Source organism: Oryctolagus cuniculus, chromosome 19 (assembly GCF_964237555.1).
Source record: "Oryctolagus cuniculus chromosome 19, mOryCun1.1, whole genome shotgun sequence".
Classification (NCBI taxonomy): Eukaryota; Metazoa; Chordata; class Mammalia; order Lagomorpha; family Leporidae; genus Oryctolagus; species Oryctolagus cuniculus.
The window spans coordinates 37,819,570-37,839,340 of NC_091450.1; the positions used below are offsets into that span (position 1 = coordinate 37,819,570).

General features: G+C 51.3%; 1 protein-coding gene across 2 annotated transcripts in view; it reads left to right on the forward strand.

The window, feature by feature from the left end:
• The first annotated feature begins 16,371 nt into the window (after positions 1–16,371).
• Positions 16,372–19,771, forward strand: part of SDK1 (sidekick cell adhesion molecule 1) — a 980,492-nt gene continuing 977,092 nt past the window's right edge. The window contains exon 1 of one of the 2 annotated variants that reach the window (XM_070064289.1): positions 16,372–16,910. In XM_070064289.1, the coding sequence (XP_069920390.1) occupies positions 16,697–16,910 (214 nt within the window). In that variant the 5' untranslated portion in view covers positions 16,372–16,696. The remainder of the gene's footprint in view (positions 16,911–19,771) is intronic. The other variant, XM_070064291.1, reaches the window with a different exon arrangement.

A 19,771-nucleotide genomic window follows, 5' to 3' on the forward strand; every position in this document is an offset into this window, starting at 1 on the left:
GTGTGCCGGCGCCGCAAGGCGGAGGATTAGCCTAGTGAGCCGCGGCGCCGGCCCAGAATGTCAACATTTCAACATATGATCAATGTAAAAAAATATGAGATGTTTTAAATTCTTTTGGGGTACTATTTTTTCTTTTCTTTTCAGAATTATTTGTTTATTTGAAAGTGGGGGGGGGAGGAAGAGGGAGAGAGAGAGAGAATCTTCTATCCAGTGCCTCACTCTCCAGATGGCTGTAATAGCCAGGGCTGTACCAAGCTGAAGCCAGCAGCCAGGAGCTTCATCCAGGTCTCCCACGTGGGTGCAAAGGCCCAAGCATTTGGGCCATCTTTCGCTGCTTTTCCCAGGTCATTAGCAGGGAGCTAGATTGGAAGTGGAGCAGCCGGGACTCAAACTGGCACCCATATGGGATTCCAGTGTCAAAGGCAGCAGCTTTTTTTTTTTTTTTTTTTTTTAGATTTATTTTTATTTATTTGAAAGACAGAGTTACAGAGAGAGAGGTAGAAACAGAGAGAGGTCTTTCATCTGCTGGTTCACTCCCCAGATGGCTGCAATGGCCGGAGCTGTGTCAATCCGAAGGCAGGAGCCAGGAGCTTCTTCCAGGTCTCCCACATGGGTTCAGGGGCCCAAGGATGTGGGTCATCTTCTGCTTTTCCAGGCCACATCAGAGAGCTGGATCAGAAGAGGAGCAGCCGGGACTAGAACTGGCGCCCATATGGGATGCTGGTGCTTCAGGCCAGGGCTTTAACTCGCTGCGCCACAGTGCTGGCCCCAAAGGCAGTGGCTTTACCCACGGTGCCACAGTGCTGGCCCCTGGGTATTATTTCTTCACAATCTGGTGCATATTTTACACTTACAGATTTTTCAACGCAAGTACTAAGTTTTTATCAGAAATACCCGAGCAGTATTTAGATTTCTTCAATGTGTGGTGAAACCATAGGTTTACATAACCAGGTTGTTCCAAACATACTTAAAAGTTTGCCAGTAACACACTTAGTCATCAGTATTTGAGTTAATGAAAATTAAGTTAAAAGTGCTTTCCTTCGGTGCATGAGACAGATTTCAAGCGCTCAGCAGTCATGTGCAGCCAGTGGCTTCCGGAGTGGACAGAGGAGGTCTGAGAGCCGCTGGAGGGCTGAGAACAGGGAATGCATAATCTCGTCACCTCCTTTATTGGGAAGATCTTTATGGAACCTGTGTGAAGAACAGACTTGTGAAGGGGCCAGGAGGGAAGCAAGGAGGCCAGCTGCAACTGGCCGGGTGGGAGACATGGCCCCTTGTAGGTGGTGGGACGGCTGATAAGGAGGGTGGTCAGGTGCACAGACTTTGTTGCTGGAATGGGCGCCTCCCCTGACAGGGAGGTCACAAGCTGGACTCCTGGCTGTGGGTGGACTTCCTGAGAGGCTAACAGAGATGAGGCCTCAAGATCCCTTATTTGGGGCTGATGCTGTGGCACTGTGGGTTAAAGCCACGGCCTGCAGTGCCAGTACCCTGTGTGGTGCTGGTTCGAGTCCCGGCTGCTCCAGTTCTGTTCCACTCCCTGCTGATGTGCATGGGAAAGCAGCAGAGGCTGGTTCTAAGTGCTTGGGCCTCCGCAGCCATGTGCGAAAACCAGAGGCAGCTTCTGACTTTGGCCTGGCTGTTGTGGCCATGTGGGTGGTGAACCAGCAGACAGCAGATGTCTCTTTCTGTGTCTCTGTCTCTCCCTCTCTCTATCTGTAACTGAGAATTTCAAATAAATAAACAAATTTTACAAAAAAAAAATCCTTTTTTATTTGCATGGACGGCTCACCCTGGCTTGGATTTTGTGATGTATCAATTTCTAAAATGCTATTTATGGTGGGTTTTTCTCATTCTAAATAAATATTCACTTTTGTATCTGATTGTATTAATAATGCTCCCCCCAACAGAGGCCACCAGATTGAATAAGCCCCAAGTCCCATAAGACCCTGGATTAGCATCTGCCCTGAGGTTCGATAAGCCCATATGAAAAGTGAGAAACTGAGGCTCCAGGAGGTAAAAAATGACTTGACTAAAGCAAATCAATAAGTTCCGCACGTTTTTCTGTAATGAGGCACCGTTCATCCAGTAAGTTGTCTTCAGATAATCCTCTTTCTCCTGTGGTGATCCACTCTTTTTCACGCCTTCTTCACGTATTTCTAAAGCCAGCCTTGAACTGTATTATCCTTCTAAACGCAGCAGGGTAACTAGGAGAGCTGCACCCTGGGTGTGCTTTCCTCTGAGACACTGCACTTGTTCTGTGGTTAGGAGGGGTGTAACCTGATGCTATAAAAGTCAAATATCGGGGCTTGGGATGCTGGCTGTGCCACCAAGTCACCACGTGACCCTGATCAGTAAAACATGGAGAATAGCACCCACGAACAGGGTAGCTGTCTGGATTAAGGGAGATGCTCCATGCAATAATGAACCAAGTCCCTTGCAGACAGTAGGCACTCACCTCTTGTTGTTATTGTTACCTTGTTGGCTTTTTGGTGCCTTTTCTTCAAGGCTCCCTGGTCCGCTCATCAATCCTTCGTCAAGGCCAGGGTCTTGGCCCATCTACCTGTCTGGAAAGAGTGAGAGAATCAGCCCAGCATGACCTTTATGCCACCTTACCCAAGTGATCAAATTCCTTCTCCCAGGGGTGAGAGAACTGGACACTGTGTGTCCCCTCCCTCATCAATACGATGCACTGAGAAGGTTGTATCCACCTCGTTCTTAACAAGTATTTAACCTGAACTAATCAGCCAATCCAGAGAGTGGGGCATTCTACTCTTAAAAAACAATGTCATGAAAACAAACAAGCAAAAAGAGGTGGGGAACTATTCTAGAATAAAGGGGTCTAACAAGCTCGGAAACCTAACACTACAAGGAAACCTTGATTGTAGCTGGGTTCAAGTAAAACATTTGAGAGGCTATATTAGAGGACTGGGTTAATTAAAGTTCACGCTAATAGGTGTGATATTGACATCACAGCTATTATCAGTCAGACGTGAACAGCAACGCCCTGTATAGCATAAAAGAGAAGAAGGTCCCTAGTTTTAGGGGATGCCTGATGAAGTAGTTAACGGTGATGGAGTCATTAAGAAGCAAGAGAGGCCGGCGCCGCAGCTCACTAGGCTAATCCTCCGCCTAGCGGCGCCGGCACACCAAGTTCTAGTCCTGGTCAGGGCACCGGATTCTGTCCCGGTTGCCCCTCTTCCAGGCCAGCTCTCTGCTGTGGCCAGGGAGTACAGTGGAGGATGGCCCAGGTGCTTGGGCCCTGCACCCCATGGGAGACCAGGAGAAGTACCTGGCTCCTGCCATTGGATCAGCGCGGTGCGCTGGCTGCGGCGGCCACTGGAGGGTGAACCAACGGCAAAGGAAGACCTTTCTCTCTGTCTCTCTCTCTCACTGTCCATTCTGCCTGTCAAAAAAAAAAAAATTTTTTTTTGAAAAAAAAAAAAAAGAAGCAAGAGAGGGAGAGGGAAAATGGTGAGCTGTTAACATTGTTCACCACAGAGTCGATGCCAGTGCGGCTATACTGCTAACACTGGGGGAAAGGTAGAAGAGGGCTTTGAGAAATTCATAGAAAAACTGAATTAAAAGATAATGAATATTTTGCAATGAACGTTTAGAAGCTCACGTGTGTGTGTGTGCATGTGGTACCTTTCTCTCAACTGCTCTGTAAATTTGAAAATTAAATTTAAAAAGCCATTGTTCTTCACAGCCACTAGGCCCTTTCTGCTCAGTGAACTGTTGGTCCTGCCGTGGCCAGGTAGTGGGTAATGGACGGCTTCCATCAACAGCAAAGCCAGGACTCATTTGATCACTTCACTGGTGCCAATCAATGTTTCTCTGCACTCTGTCATCTCCCTGTGGGCCACGGCAGCACGGGGAGAGGCACGGGTGGTGAATGCAACAAGGTTTTTATTACATGAGGTGGAGTTTCCAATCCTGGGATTCCCAGATCACCCTGTTGAGGGGTAAAGCCAGGTGCCCCACTGCTATTTTCTCCATCCCTCTCCAGGCAGGTTCCTCCCTCGATGACCCTGGCCTCCTTGTGTAGTTCTTGTCCTAGGAGCCCATCACACTGTTACCTGGCCACCAGGTCTCTGAGCTGCATGTTACCCCAGGCTCCTGGCATTGGGGTATACTCGGGTAATCCAGCTTTGTCCGACTTGTCTGTTCTCTGCCTACCTAATGTCCCATTGGATGGGGGAGATTCTGTTATTCCAATTGTTTTCTTAAAACTGCAAGACTTTCTTGCTGGCCTCCGTAACAGAAGACTCATCAATCCTCATCACATACTCAGCCCACACCAGCTGGCTTTCTCCCGTTTTACGTTTAGAAAATCTACTGTAATAAATGGTTCCTTTTAAACTCTTCTAGTGTAACCTTTCTTGGTTGAGTGGTGATAGCAGAAAGATCATCCGTATTATAATCCATTGTTTCTCTGTGTGTCTTCTCGTTTCACCTCCAAATTCTCTGGGAAAAGGGACTTATCCTCTGACACTCAAACTCTCTCTGATACATACAATAGTAGGAACTCAATAAATGTTCACTGAGCAAAAGACTCGTCCACTGCTATAACAACAGCCCCTTGCTAACTGGACAGTGGTGCGGAAGGAACAAGCATTTCCTCTGACATATCAGATGGCTGACATTTCATACGGACCTGCCTGGCGTCTTGAGCCTTCCATATCAATGTGATGCAAAAGAAGTGTTGGGAGGGGACCTCCTTTGCTCAAGGCACAATGCAGCCTGTATTTCTTGAGCTTCTACAGGTCAAACCTGCATGCCCTCATGTAACAATCATCCCTGGGAGCCAGCGAGCCAGGAACCCCATTGGTGCCAAGGTTGAAGGCTTACTGATTGCTTGTAAGCAACTCCCCACCTCTTAGGGGAAGCTGACCCAGATACACAAGTCACAACCAGGTGAGGCAAGAAAACCTAGTGCTCCAGGAAGAAAGGCGAAAACATTGTCCTGAGTCCTGCTTCTGGAATGAAATGGACAAGCTCTCAGGTTAGGAAATCTACAACAGATCAGGAACAAGGAGGAGATGTGTAGAGCTTGCTCCCATCACAAAACATTCTGGCCAGTGTTGAGCTCTGCACCCTTGAAGCATACAGCATACCCCTCAGCTCCTCATTCGTAGAGGAGGAACCAGCAAGGGGACTTGAAATTTGTGGGAAAATAGAATTACAAGGTAAGCTTGTGTTGGTACAAAACTTGTTTGAAATCCACGCATAGCTTTTTTCATGACTCACATTTTCCGTGGACATTTTCAAGACCCCTTATTAAGGATCGTGGTGGGGAAGTGACTGGCCCAGGTCCCACAGCAGGTGGTAGCTGAGCCAGGACCCCCTTCGTCGGTTCCTCACTGCTGGGTTTGTCTGTGGAGCCGGTGTGAGGCACGACTCTCGGTACTAAATATCAGACTCCCAACTGCTGACTCAACTGGCCGAGGGTCCCTGCTTCTAAAGCTCCCCGTGTGATACTAAGGAGAACCACACGTCTTTCCATCCTGTGTTTTTGATGATTTGACATTGGCAGGTTTTGTGCAAGACGGGCCTCTGTAGACCATCAGGAGTCTGGATCACATCACTGATGGCACCCCTTTCCTCTTCCCTTCAAACGGTGGGCTTCCCTGTCACCTCGTAGACACAGTGGATGATTTAATGCATCATTTGGCTCCTGGCACTCCCTCACTCAAATCCCCACCACGTTCTGCTGAGGCCAAAGTCCTTATTGTGGCCTGGAAAGCATTCCTCCCGGGGATTGTGGTCTTCAACCTCTTGCTTGCTCTCTCCCACCACCTCCTGCTGCTCCTGGAACCTTCTGGAAAAGGCTCAATTTTCAGTGCTATTTCCTCTGCCCGGAACAACCCTACCTGCCACTGATCTGCCCTGTGGCTCAACCCCACACTTCACCCAGTGTGGCTAACCTGCCTGCCTTGTTCAACCATTTTCCCCCATCACCCATACCTCCCTTGACTGTTGTGTATTTATTAGGTGTACTTCTTTGTCTCTCCCCAGCCTGGGAGCTTTGTTTGCTTCATTGATAGCATCTAAGGAGCTGAAAAAGCCTGGTAAGAGTAGGTATTATAATAAATACTTGTGGGGGCTGGCACTGGGGCACAGTGGGTTAAGCTGCCTTCTACTTGTAACATCTGTCTTCCCTATCACCTTTTCAGAGTGCCAGCAGCTCTGCTTATGATCTGGCTCCCTGCTAATGTGCCTGGGAAGGCAGTGGCTGATGGCCCACGTACTTGGGTCCTTGCCACCCACATGGAAGACTCTGAAGGAGTCCTGGCTCCTGGCTTCAGCCTGGCCCAGATCTGAGCATTGCAGTCATTGGGCAAGCAAACCAGCAGATGGAATCAATTTCTGTGTGTCTCTCTGATTTTCAAATAAATAAATACTTGTGGAATTAATTTGCAAGAAAGGGTTTGTTGATCAAAATACCCTCAATCAAGTGAGCAACTTGGCTGGACCTATGTGGTCCTTGTCATGCTGCAGATGTTCAGTGCCTGCAGAGATCCATGGTGAGGACAAAGGGCGTTGGTAACTGTGGGCCCCCTGCACCAGAGGATGGTTAAGGGGAGGTCTTCCGGCAGGAACCCTGGGAACAGCTGAGGGAAGGTTGCTTCTGCCCTTGGCGAGGTGGTGACGGACGAATACACACAGAGGCCATGCAACACCCAGGGATGTGAAGGATTCTGGGAGAAAGGCATCATTATTTTGGTAAGGGTGGATGACAGGTCTTTTAGGGAGTAAACCATGGTCCAGAGGAAACATACAGAAATCATATTTTAGATGTTCAAAGAGCCCTGACAAATTCCTGCACCCGGATCCATTTTTAAAGCTTTAGTTGGCATGGTGTGGGGCAGACAGCATGGGCTGATGAAGTGGATGAGAAAATGCCACAGATGCAGGGAGAACAGGAAGAAAGGGGCAGCTCTGGAAGGAGTGGCCTCGGCTTGGGGACCCCCGCCAGGAACCCCAGAAATGGTCCCTCGTAAGGATTTTGCAAATGATCCAGAAGAAAGTGTATCCAGCAGAGTCTGCAACTGAACACGTGACCTTGCACCTTCCTGGCTGGTGGGACGCCAGGGCAGTGGAGACAGATGGCAGAGGTCATCAGGGCTGAGCATGTGGTGGGGAAGCAGCAGACGAGCTTCACTGGGCAAACTCTGGACATACATACAAGGGAAAATGGGCTGGAGACGTCAGCAGGACCCAAGGGAAGGTCAGAAGAGGCACGGGCGCTCCCGCTGGACCACCTCAGCCAGGTTAACAGTGGATGCCGGACCCTTCCGGAAATGGGCATTGGTCATTAAGGGATGGAGTTCACTTTCCCACTGCTTTTTGAAGTTGGGAAATGGCTGCCATTCTCTCCCTATCTCCTGTCCTGAGGGTGCCTCTTAACGTCCCCCATCCCACTTCACAACTCTGGGCTTTCGACTGTGTCTTCCCCACCACCTTGTGAGCCCCCAGCACCCCTTCTTCTCTATCTTCCCCAACCACACTCACCCCTCACTGCCCTCAGCTCCCTGCTCAGATCTCTGTGGAACGCTTTAATATTTGCAAAAGGTGTCTTCCAGGCGGGCACTCACTCACGATTAATGGGATGCATGATTGGATCAAGTCTGTGTGTTTCAAGACAGACACAGGGAGATGGAAAGATGCCAAGTCAGCCGGGGGAGGGGCACCATGGCCAGAAAACTGGGCTCCTCAGTCTGGAGTGAGGACCAGCGAAACAGGCAAAGGAGCACATGGGAACCCTTGAAGTGGAGAGGTGAACAGGACCTGGCTCACCGAATCAGAACACTGGAAAGACGAAGCCGCCAATGGTGTTTAAAAAATCCTTTCAAGCGAATGGAAGCCTCCTTGAATCTTTCTGAGTATGAAGCGTGATATTCTTAAAAATCAGCTGTTTGGGTAAAATTTACATACTGTTAAATACACCTGTGGGGAGTACAGTTCCATGAGCCTTGACAAATGTATACATCCGTGTAGCCAACATCGTTATTAAGATGTAGACCGTGTCCATCAATCCATGAACGTTCCTTCATGCCCCTCTAAAGTTAATCACTCTGACCCAATTCCTTGAGGAGCCACTGACTTGCATTTAAACAAATTTTTTTTGTGTGAAGCACACACACACAGATGCACACACACACACAAAGACAGTAGATAAATATAGAGAGAGTTCCTATCTACTGCTCGCTGTTGAAGTGCCCACATGGACAGACTGGGCCAGGCCAAAGCCAGGAACTGGGAGTGCAATCCAGGCCTCTCAAGGGGGAGGCAGGAGCCCAATTACTTGAGCCACCACTGCTTCCAAAGTCTCCATTGGTAGCAAGCTGGAATCAGGAGTGAGAGCCCAGAATCCAGCAGTCACTCCCACCTGGGATTCAGGCATCCCAACCGCAGGCCAACAGCTGCTACGCAGTGGTCTGCTTTTCATCACTACGGATTAACTTGCTGCTCCAGCACTGGTACCCAATTTTCATGTCTGGCTTGTTTGTTTGTTTGGTTTTTGCTCAGTGTCATATTTTTGAGGTTCATTCCTGGTGCTGTACATATCAGAAGTTACATCTTTTTCATTACTGTATATTACCTCATTTTGGCCATGGTACAATTTGTTTATTCATTTATCTATTATTATCTACTATTCCAGTTGTTTCCAGTTCGGGTCTATTATGAATAAAACTACTGTGGACATTTGTGTACAAGTCTTTTTTATGGATAAGACACAGTACTGATAAGTAAAATTAAAAAACCTCAGAGCTAGACAGAACACAAAAGAGGGATCCTAATGTGCTGAGTTCAGTCTTCTGCCTCCAGCCCTCTGCTTTCTCCCCACCACCACAGTCCTGAGAACTGGATGTTTGGTCTCTGTCTGCCCCCTGCTAGGGAACTCACGGCCTTTTTTCTTTTTCTTTTCTTTTCTTTTTTTTTTTTTTTTTTTTTGACAGGCAGAGTGGACAGTGAGAGAGAGAGACAGAAAGGGCTTCCTTCTGTTGGTTCACCCTCCAATGGCTGCTACAGCCAGGTATGCTGCGCTGATCCAAAGTCAGGAGCCAGGTGCTTCTCCTGCCATCCTCCACTACCCTCCTGGGCCCCAGCAGAGAGCTGGCCTGGAAGGGGGGCAACCAGGACAGAATCTGGTGCCCCGACCGGGACTAGAACCTGGTGTGCCAGCGCCACAGGCAGAGGATTAGCCTAGTGAACCACAGCGCCAGTTTCACTGCCTTTCAGAGCTGCTTATCAGAGAATCCTTCAATTGCTAGAAAGTTCTCCCTGACACTGAATTGCAGATGGCCACTGGATAGGGCCCTGGTGTGGTGCTGCAATGAAGCCTGGTAGCATCCACACAGCCGGGTATTTTACAAAGGTCCCCCGAGTGACTTCAGGTCTTCCCCGTTTCAGTCCACATACCCTTTGTTCTGCCATCCACTTCACTTGAGACTCGCTTGAGCTGTGGTCAATGCCTCTTCAGCTGCCTCATAACAAACCGGACACATTGCTCCAGCAACTGAACACCTGCCCAGCACTGGCCAGCAAAGCCCACGTCTGCACACAGCATTGCCTGAGGTTAGCCGGGGCTCTCATCACCCATTGCTAACCCCACAGAGCTCACAGGCAGCCAGGCAGCCGCCCGCAGGCTCTGCTCACACGTGCTGCTGTTAAACCCTATCCCCCCATCCTGTGCTTCATGCAGTGGGCAGCAGATTTATGGAAATGGCACAGACCTGAAAATACAAATTGCTTCAGAAATGAATCAGACAACTTCATGGTTGAAAGACCCATAATGGCTTATTATGGCAAACTGGGATGTGTTGTGCTGCCCGTGCCTTGCTTTTCCGGCTGACAGCGGGATCAACAGCTATATTGAACTCAATGGTTCTGGAAGCCCCTAATAGCTCCTAAAGTTTGTGATGCCTTCTCCTCCCACCAAATGTTCTTTGGTGCCACTGTCAGCAGCATGCAAAGCCAGCTGGGCCAGGGGCTACCTCAGCTGCAGTTTGACAGTGCGGAGTCAGATGGGTTAACAAGCACGTTGGTCCCTATGGAAAATGCAAAAGCAGAGTCCCTCTAAGAGGGTGCACAATGCTTGTTTCCCTCAAAAGTTACCTTCAGCAGGATCAAGGTGCTAAATCCTGCTGCATGTTTTCCCCCAAAAGCTGCCTTTACCAAAAACCAAAGTGCCTGCCCACTCCTTGGGAGCTTCCAATCCTATCATGAGAATAGCAAGGGAGTGGGGATTCCACTCTTCTGAGCCCCCAGGCTACTGTAGAAACAAGTTAGCCACCCCACACTTTGTCCACGGTCTGTTCCCAAAGGAATTGAAGGCAGTTTTATTTTACATCAAACTTCCTCTTTAAAACAAGATGCTCTTTAAGATCCCCTCTACTAAGTTTTCGTGATGCAGCTTGGACAATCTTTGTCTCACCTACCCCTAAAGCAGAAGCAACGCTTTGCATCAGGGGACGCAGGTTCAAACCCCAGCCCCGCCGCTCACTGGCCAGGCAGCCTGGGCAGATCATTTAAATCATCTGAGCCTCACCTCAGTCAAATGGAAAAACATGTGCTTTGCCACATGGGGACTGTTGTGAAGATTAAAGGCTTATGTGAAAGTCAGGTGGAGAGATGTCTGCTGAATCCCTTGTTAAAGTCTCTCTCTTTCTCCAAACATCTCAAGCCATCTGCATTTTGCTCTGCCCTAAAGGATGCCAAGTCTCCCCTCAGTTGAGGTCTCCTCTCTCTCTCTCTCTCCCTCCCTCCTTCCCTGGCCACTCCTGAGCTGCACGCTGTCCTCCCTGACCGAGGCTAAAGCCCATGCAGAAATGCACGAGACATGCCCAGAGGCCGGCCTCCTGAGCTGTTACTCACCCCCTGGTTCCCGTCAGCAGGAAACAACCTCGTCTCAGTTCCGTCACCACTTTATCGTCTTCTGCAGCACCTTCGTGCTCAACTGCTTGGAAACATCCTCTCTCCTTGTCACTAATTTCTCTACCAGGGCTGTCACAGGGCCTGTGAGGATATCCTCATTGTGAAATCTAGAGGTCACTTAGCCCTGACGTCCTGACACTGGCTGCAGATGCCTTGAAGTCATTTCCTCTGCTCCTGCCATTCGGCATCCACTAAACATCCGTAGGTGACGTCTTATCTGCAAGTGATGCCCCAGCGGTGCATCACGGTTAGGAAGTTCAAATCCAAACCTCCCACCAACTCTGCGTCTCCACCTGTGTTCCCTCTCTTTGGAAACCAGATGGACATTCCCCCAACCTCCCAAGCCAGAAAACAGGCTGCCAGCCTGGATGCCCCCTTAGCTCAGAGCTCCTTAGCCTGTCGCCTCTCCACCGTCCCAGCCGCTGTTATTTCCTGTTTAAATTGCTCCCATGGTCTCCTAGCAGGTCTCCTGGCTTCCAGTCTTGCCCCATCTCGATCCATGGCATGGCCTGAATGATTATGTCTGAAAGCATTTTTCATTGCACAATCCCTGTATTGAAAACCCTCTTGGTTCTCCACTGTTCTCAAGCTGAGTTTCAAACTTGGCTTTGCACGTGCTGTTCCCTCCGCCTGGAACAGCCTCTGTCCACCCTTGTGTCTCCGTTTAGATGTTACTTCTGGAATACTACCTCCCTTATGCAGTATTCCCTTTGGAGCCTTTGCTTATCACACAATTGCTGTTTCTCTATTGCCTAGCACTGGGGCTGGTGCTAATTAAGTGTTCGGGTAAACACTGGCTGAAAAGCAGGGATGGGAGGGATGACTACCTGCCAATGGCTTTTGAACTTGCCACAGAATCACCTGGGGGCCTTGTGAAACCGCAGGCTGGGCTCCCACCTGACTTCCTGATTCATGCCGCCCTGGGGAGGCACCTGCGGCTGCTTGTCAGGGGTTACCAACCCCCGCTGCTTCCTACAACATCAAGGCGCCTGAGGGTGAGGGATACTTTCAAAGAAAACCGGAGGTTCCGTAAAGTTCTGTACCTCTCTTCTCCATAGCTTCCTTAACGGTATTTTATGAGATTTTAGCTTCTGAAAATATTTTCAGGAAACTAGTTGGGCTCTAAGGTAACCAGAGCACATGCCCCATTAGGGCTCAAAGGCAGCACCTGGAGGCTCATTAATGGGTTGCCAGGCAACGGAACAAAGGTGCGGCTGAGGCTGGGCTTAGCAGTTGGCAGGGATCTGAGTGAAGGGCTGAGGCCTCCAGTCGGGAGAGTTCTCCGGGGACAGGGCCCAGGGACCGCTCTCAGGCTTGCCCTGCATGTGCAGTGGTGGGGCGTGATTGGCACACGGAAGGGCACAGCATCCCTGGTGGACAAGTTCTTGTTGTAACTTGGCCTCTGATGGTTGGGGATTATTTTTCTCAGAAGCACTGAGAACCCATTGGGGATGTTTCTTAATGAGGTATAGGTAAGAAAGGACTTCTTTCTGCTCAACATCTGCTTTTTAAAAATAAGCTTTATTAGTTTATCTTCATTATAAAAAACAAACTTGGAAATTTAAAAAGCAAAAGAAAAGCATGTAATTCTATGTCCCCTGAAGGAAATCCTGTTTTGAATTTGACATCTATGCTCTAAGAAAAAAATAGGATTATTCCACATTATAGACATGCTCTTTTATAAGACAATACTTACCTGTTTAACTTGTTGATTTTATAAAAAAATACCTCCATAGAGCAAATATTTATCAATGTTTCTAACTATTCTTTTAATACTCATTAAATCTGCTCTATGTACTGTACTGTCTTTATGCCTTTGTGAGAATCAAAGACAATACCTATTTAAAATTTAGCAACTCCAGCATGGCTGTTTAATTTATATATTCACCAAGAATACATGAGTGCATCTCCACAAACCCTCTGCAGCTCTGGCCATTGTCTGTTCACATTTTTTATTGGCCCTATTGCTTGGGTCTTTTCATGTTTGGGATCCATTTCTTTGTGTCTCTTCAAATGTTTATTTTCCTTTGTATTTCTCTGAGATGTGCCTGTTCCTGTACTCTGTTTGTCATTCCATGGGCCTTGCTTGTGTTTTTCCCATTGATGTATAAAAGCTACCTATATGGCAAAATAGTACTGCTTTCTCTAGTTGTTTTTTCCACACGGACACAAAGATGCCTCTGATCTGTAATATATATACAGCTGAACTGTTGATGTTCTAGGAAGTTGCAAGCTTTCCTTTTAAAATCGAAAAATAAAATTAAAATCCTATCATTTTTGGAAGTTTCCTTTTTATCTCCTGGCCCATAAGAGGGAGGAGAGAACACAGAAGGAAGCCAAAGAGAAATGAGTGCAGAGAGGAGGAGAACACGAGCGAGGGTTCCAGTCCTCACATTACATTCCCAGGAGACTGGACTTACACAGGAATCAACTGGAGACTTGCTAAATGCAGGTATGATGCGGGAGGTCCAGGCTGCCTTGCTCACAGGCTCCCAGGTGAGGCTGATTGTCAGGCCAGCACCCGTGGGCTCAGGGACCACTCTGATTCCCCGGAAATTATCATATGTTTTGAAAACTCTCTCCTCTCTCTTTTTAAAGCAGAGAGAATCCTAACTGCTTGCTGTGGACAGCCACAGGTCTTTTTTTTTTTTTTTTTTCTTTTGAAAAGAAAAATATGTCTACTTTCCTGGAGTAACATCCCTGTGCCTCCTAGCCTTGTAGAACATCCCACTAAAGACTTTCCAAGGCCAACGTGCAAGCATAACACGTCCTCTTCTCGGGTCTTCTTGTTGGGCTGGGTAGAATTAAGTTGAGGGGCCAGTATGGAGGTGCAGAGAGTTAAGTTGCCACTTTCGATGCTCGCCTCCCCTATCTGACTGCTGGTTTGATTCCCTGCTGCTCTGCCCACAGTCCAGCTCCCTGCCGATGCAGAGACAGCCGCAGAAAACGAACCAGGTTCTTGGGTCCCTGCTGCCTGGATGGAGTTCCTGGCTCTTGGCTTTAGCCTGGCCCAACCCTGGCTATTGCAGCCACTGGGAGAGTGACCCAATGGATGCAGGTGCTTGCTCTCTCTCTGTCCTTCTGCAAGTCCAATAAATCTTTTTTAAAAAAATTGAGTTAGAGATTAATTGGCCTTTTGGACAGAAGCAGGTTTTTTTTTTTTTTTTTTTTTTTTTTTTTTTTTTTTTTAAGAAGGAACAGCTGTCATTTAAGCTGCCCCTCCCCCTATAATGACCTAATGAATCTGGAAGCAGCAACACAGTCTGAGGACAGGGGCTCAGGAGAGGTGGATTCTGGTCCTGGCTCTAACACAGTTGTTTTGCATCTATTAAACTTTCTTGGCTCGACTTCTTCAACTGCAGAACGGAGATGATAACAGAGCCTTGCCTCCGCGGGAAGATTTGGAATAAGAATTTCCCAGAGGGGTCTCTGGACTTTCTCTAGGAGCAGTGACGTCATCCATCTCTTAAAACCGCCCCTGCACCGCCTGGGCTTTCCACTCTCCAAGCAAGTTTCCACAAAGCTTTCGGCTAACTGCAGAATACATCACAGCAAATGAGGCTCCGGGCACTTCTGCAGGGTCCTGAAGCCAAGAAGTGGCCCGAGCCCTGCTCATGCCGGCCCTGTACGGCTGGGGATACGGGCTCCAGCTCCGATTCGAAAGCACACTCATGGACATAGGGCTGCTGACCGAACACAACCAGTGGCTCTAGCAAGGCCACACCGGCACGAGGGAGGGGATGGAAAAGCAGCATTTATGGAGTGTGTTAGCTCACTTTCCTGCAACAATCCCGGGAGATAGGGAGTGTCCTTCACTCTGGGCAGCAATGGAGTCAACAACTGTCCCAAGGTCACAAGTAGGAAGACCTCAAAGCCCTGATCTGCTCCAGGGGTGTAGCCCATACCTCAGTCTCACAGCAAAGCAGAGGTGCTCAGAGCAATGGAGACTGGGCAGCGGGGGGAGGGGACCTGCTGACCTTGGGCAGGTCACGCCACTTGGTTAAGGCTGAGGTTTCTCCTGCCAGCACCTCTCACACACAGGCAGTGAGACGGCGCCACTGCTCAGGGCTGGCCCACAGAGAGCCCACTGAGTAGCTCAGGGCTGCCGGCAATACCGACAAACAAACGACAGCCCACCCGTGCCCCCGTCTCATCTGAGGACAGCAAGGCGGGAAGACACAGCCCGTTTCGAAGCTCCACGATGTTGTCAGAGAACAGAGCATCCATCTGTGCCTGCCTTTTTTTGGTGTGTGTGTGTGTGTGTGTCCCTTCTAGCACGGTGTCGGAAGGGGGCAAGGGGCAGGTCGAGGGGGTCCCACCTGGTCCCACGTCTGCCTCCTCCACGTGGCAGCTGCCCCGGGTCTCGGTTGCCCCATGCTGGCCAGCACCCACAGGTGCTCTGCAGGCTCCGACTCCTTGGCCTGCTGCTCCCCACTCTCCCGCCCGGGGTCCAGATGCGGACCCCACCAGACGCGGCTGTCTCTCGGGGCGCACACCCGGGCCCCTGGCCCTTCCCTACTGGGTGATCTCACCCGGTCACCATCACGTGCCCCCGGGCTCCTCCCGGCCCACTCCCAGCAGCAGCAGGCTGGGTGTCACCTTCCAGCCCTCCTCCCGCCACGCGCGGGCCTCTCCGCTCCGGAGCGCTTACTTCACCCCATAAACTCGGCTAATGCTTACCACATGCTCGCCGGGCGGCCGGCCCGCCCTGGCGGGCGCCGAGAAACCCCTCCCATGACGGACCCTTACTCCAGACCCGGGAGCCGCGGAGGCGGCCTGTGCTGCCGGCCCCCAGGACAAACATGACCTTGGACGCCTCTACGAAGCCATGTCCACTCCTCTGAGCAGGCGGCGGCTTTGAACCAAACGGTGCCTTTTGTCCCTAGCGTTTAGGAAACCGATGGCGCCCGTTTCTCGTTTGCAATTACGGCAACTTGGCGCGGAACCCCCACGCCCCCTTCCACTGCGCCCCAAGCGCAGAGCCCCGGGCGGGGAGCAGGGCGGCTCCCAGGGCGCTCGCAGCGGCGAACCCACCCGCCCGCCGCTCCCGCAGGTCTGCGAGGCCCGCCACACCTGCACGTGCCGCACCTGGGCGCCCGCTCCGCCACGGGGCTCGGACGGGCGGCGCCGCCCTGCCCGCGCGCCCGGCCGTGGGGAGCGCGTGCCGTAGACGCGCCGCCTGCAGTCCCCGCCGCGGGTCCCTAGGGGGCGCAGCCGGCGCGGGAAGTCGCCCGAGTCCAGCGCCGCTGCCGGCGCGAAATTGCAGGCGGGCGGGCGCGTCGAGTTTGAAAACAAGCGAGGGCCGTGGGGGCGGGCCCCGGGAGCGGAGCCGCCTCCCTCGGCCAATCAGCGGCGGGCGGCGGGCGCGGGCGGCGCGTGCGGCCGGGCTGTGAATGGGGAGCGGCGGCGGCGGCGGCGGAGGGCGAGAGCCGGCGCGCGGGCGGGCGCACTTTCTCCTCAGCGCCGGGTGGGGGCGGCGGCGGCGGTGGCGGTGCCTCAGCGCCCGGCTGGCCCCTCTCGGACAGCGCGGCGGAGCCCCGCGTTCCGGCCTGGCGGCGGCGGCGGTCGCCCCGAAGAGCTCCGGGCGTCGCGACGAGAGCTGCCCCCGCTGACAACTTCTCCTCCGCCTCGCTCGACCCCCGCCGCGCCCCTCTCGCGGGCACCCGGGACGCCGCCCCTCGGCGCCGGGCGCCGCGTCCACCCGGGGCCGTCCCGGCCGTCCGGTGCGGCGTGGCGCTCCGGGGGGCAGCTCCTCGGCATGGTCCGGGGTGCCCGGCCCTCGGTGACCGCCGGCGGCCCGCCGCCCCCGGAGCGCGCGGGGTCCTGGCCGGGCCCCTGCCTCGGCCGCGAGCGCCCGGGACCCCGCGCGGCGCCAGGCACCGCCGGGCGGCGGGCGGCAAAGTTCAGCCCGGGCCGCGGGCGGTGGGCGCTGCTGCTGCTCCAGCTGCACTTGCTGCGGGCGCTGGCTCAAGGTAGGCGCGGGCCGGGGCCGGGAGTGGGCTCCGGGGAGACGGGCGCCGCCCCGGGGGCGGGCTGCGGAGGTCGCGCGCCGCTTCGGGGTGCAGCGCGGCGAACTTCGCGAGCGCGGGTGCGCGGTGTCCCCTGCCGCCCCCCGCGAGCCGCCGGGCCAGGACTGCGGCGCGCGGGGTGCCCGCTAGACCCACCCGGGGCGGAGGAGGGGCAGGGGAGCGCCTCGAAGCCCACCCTGCAAAAGGAAAGCCTTGCAAGGCGGGGAGCCCCAGGCACCCGCTCCTGGAGAGGCTGCCCGAGTCCGACCCAGCGCGCCGAGCTGCAGCCGCTGGACGGGCGTCGCTCTGTGCCCCCGCGGAGTCTGGGCGGCGGTGCGGGGCTCGCCCCCGCGGACCCCCGACCCCCACCCCCCCACCAGAGTCAGGTGCAGCCGCGCCAGCTGCAGGGCGCCCCCCTCCCGGGCAACCCCGGCCTCCCGCAGCGCCCGCCTGCCCCGAGCCCGACCCCCAGGTGGGACCGAGCGGTCGGTGGAGCAAAACTTTCCGTGCCCACAGCTGTGCGGCTTGGCTTTGTTTCCCTCGCCCCGTGGGCCTCGGTTTGGAACACAGGGGTGATCGCTGCCATAGGAAGCGCCGAGCTGCCGGTTCCAGATGACCTCTGGCACGGTGAGGAGGGGTCTCCGTGAAAGGAGCTGTCCCCGGCCGGCCCGAGCCCTTCGCCCGCCCCTCGGCCGGCACCCTGTCCGCTGCAGTTCGCTGTCTTACAAGAGGCGGTGGGGGAGAAACAGCCGCCGACATACCACCCTTTTCGGATGAGGTCTGTAGGTTAGCCAGGCTCTTCTGCTGTTGGCAGCGCTAGTCGTATTAACTTTGGGCTGTGTTCATTAGCTGTATCCTGGAAAGCCATCTCGGTGAGGAACTGGGTGCTCGGAGGCTGACTGACGTGGGACAGCCTTGAACTCCAGTTCTGCGTCACGTGCGGATGATTTAGCTTACTGCACAGGAAAGGGTTCAAACGCACCAGCATGTTGAGGGTCCGAATTCAAAGCCCGCATGCCACAGTTTAGAAGCGAACTCAACATTTTTAAACTGCTTATCTAATAGTATCTGAATTGTGCCTCACCCAGGGGTTCATAAATGGGTTCCATGAGGTCTTACTACGTGAAAACAAATCGTCCTGCTTATGCTCAATTTAACTCCAGCATTAGTTGTACAGTTTTCATTTCTATTTGTGCTTCTTGTCTAATATCTTAGTCTGGAAGCAAGGCGTCTGTTAAGTCATTTTGTAAAATGGGATCTGGATTGCCAGAGAAGCCAGGTTTAACTGAAGAAATTGAAATCACTTGATTTGACCTTTAGAATAGAAATGGTGTTTTATTATTGAGTTTCTTTTAAAAAGTGACTTTTTAAAAAAAAAAGTGACTTGCACTTTACAGTAAGATATTTGCATTTGTGTGTTTGAAGATGTGCACAGATTGAAACAGTGGGGAAAATCAGTGGCTTTGTTTTGAAGTTTATTACATGGATGTAAAGTTTTGGTCATTGGCACTCTGAAGGCTGTTTGAGGTATTTTTACAGCTGAAAAATGAATGAAAATACATTAATTAAAATACTAAGGCAACTGCCAAACTTTCTTAGGGAGGAATATTTTATTCCTTGTCAGTAAAAACATTGGTATCTGTTTTACATTTATATGGTTTGTAAAAGTGTACAGATCTTTTAGTGTAGAATTTCAAATAGATTGTCACAAATTTTAAATTCATTGACAGGTTTCTGTTCTCTGTGCTCTGTGAAATGTGTAATATATCCATCATTTTTTATATCATATTGAAAATTCATATTACAGAGGAGATGTCACCGTTTGACAAAAGCTCATGTATCTTGAAAATGAAAATTCCGGTGCTGCTATAGCGATTTCTGATGGGATGATGAGCCGGTCATATGCAAGGAGTGTGATCTCTTGAATCTTATCAGATACAATGTAATATTCTAAATGGGGTAGTTACCAGTAAGTTGCAACTGGTCATAAGCACCATGTTGTTACTATGTAGCGAGGTGAAGCTATTGGGTAGGCTGGGTCATATCATCCTGGGGGAGAATAAATGCATCCTTTATCAGTATAAGTTACATATAATCAGCAGAAGTTGCAAAAGAAGATATTGTTGACCCTGGAGGCAGTTCAGATCTTACAAAAAAAAAAAAAAAAAAAAACAAAAAAAAAAACACCTTTTTAATGTTCTGGAGTAACTCTGTTCTACATGGTAATAAGGAGTTGCACACAGATTATTGGTGATTATTTAATTGCTTGTGACTTTTCTAGATACTTAGAAAGCCAAATCTTTAACTCTGAAAGGCAGGTGGCAATACACACTTTCTTTATACTTTCTGCTGAGAAGATAGGAGTGGCTTGGGAGAAGGATGGATCCTAAGTATCGCATGTGGTCAGTGGTACCTTTAGCTTGACTGCTGATGTATTGGTTCTGGTGGTTTTCAGGACACATCATAGATGGAGTTTGTACTCATCAGTCCCAGAGGGATAGGAGTGCTCTTGTCAGTTACGGTCCCTGGTTGTTCATAGCATGCAGTTTCTCCCTGCAGTTGTTTCCAGTCTCTGAGGCCAGTGGTTATCAAACTTGGAGCACACACTCTCCCCCACCCACCGGCTCCCTGGGGGATTGGTAAAACTTTAAGGGACCACCTCCTTCTGTGCTAACTTGAGCTGCAGCTTGCTTTCTCTGGAATTGTGGCATACACTTGAGTTTCAGAACCGCTGATGTGCACTGCTTTGTTTCTCCTCACTCCAGTCTGCTGATTTCCCCAGAACTCTCTAAGCTGGTGTTTCTCAAGCGTGGGTGCACATTGGA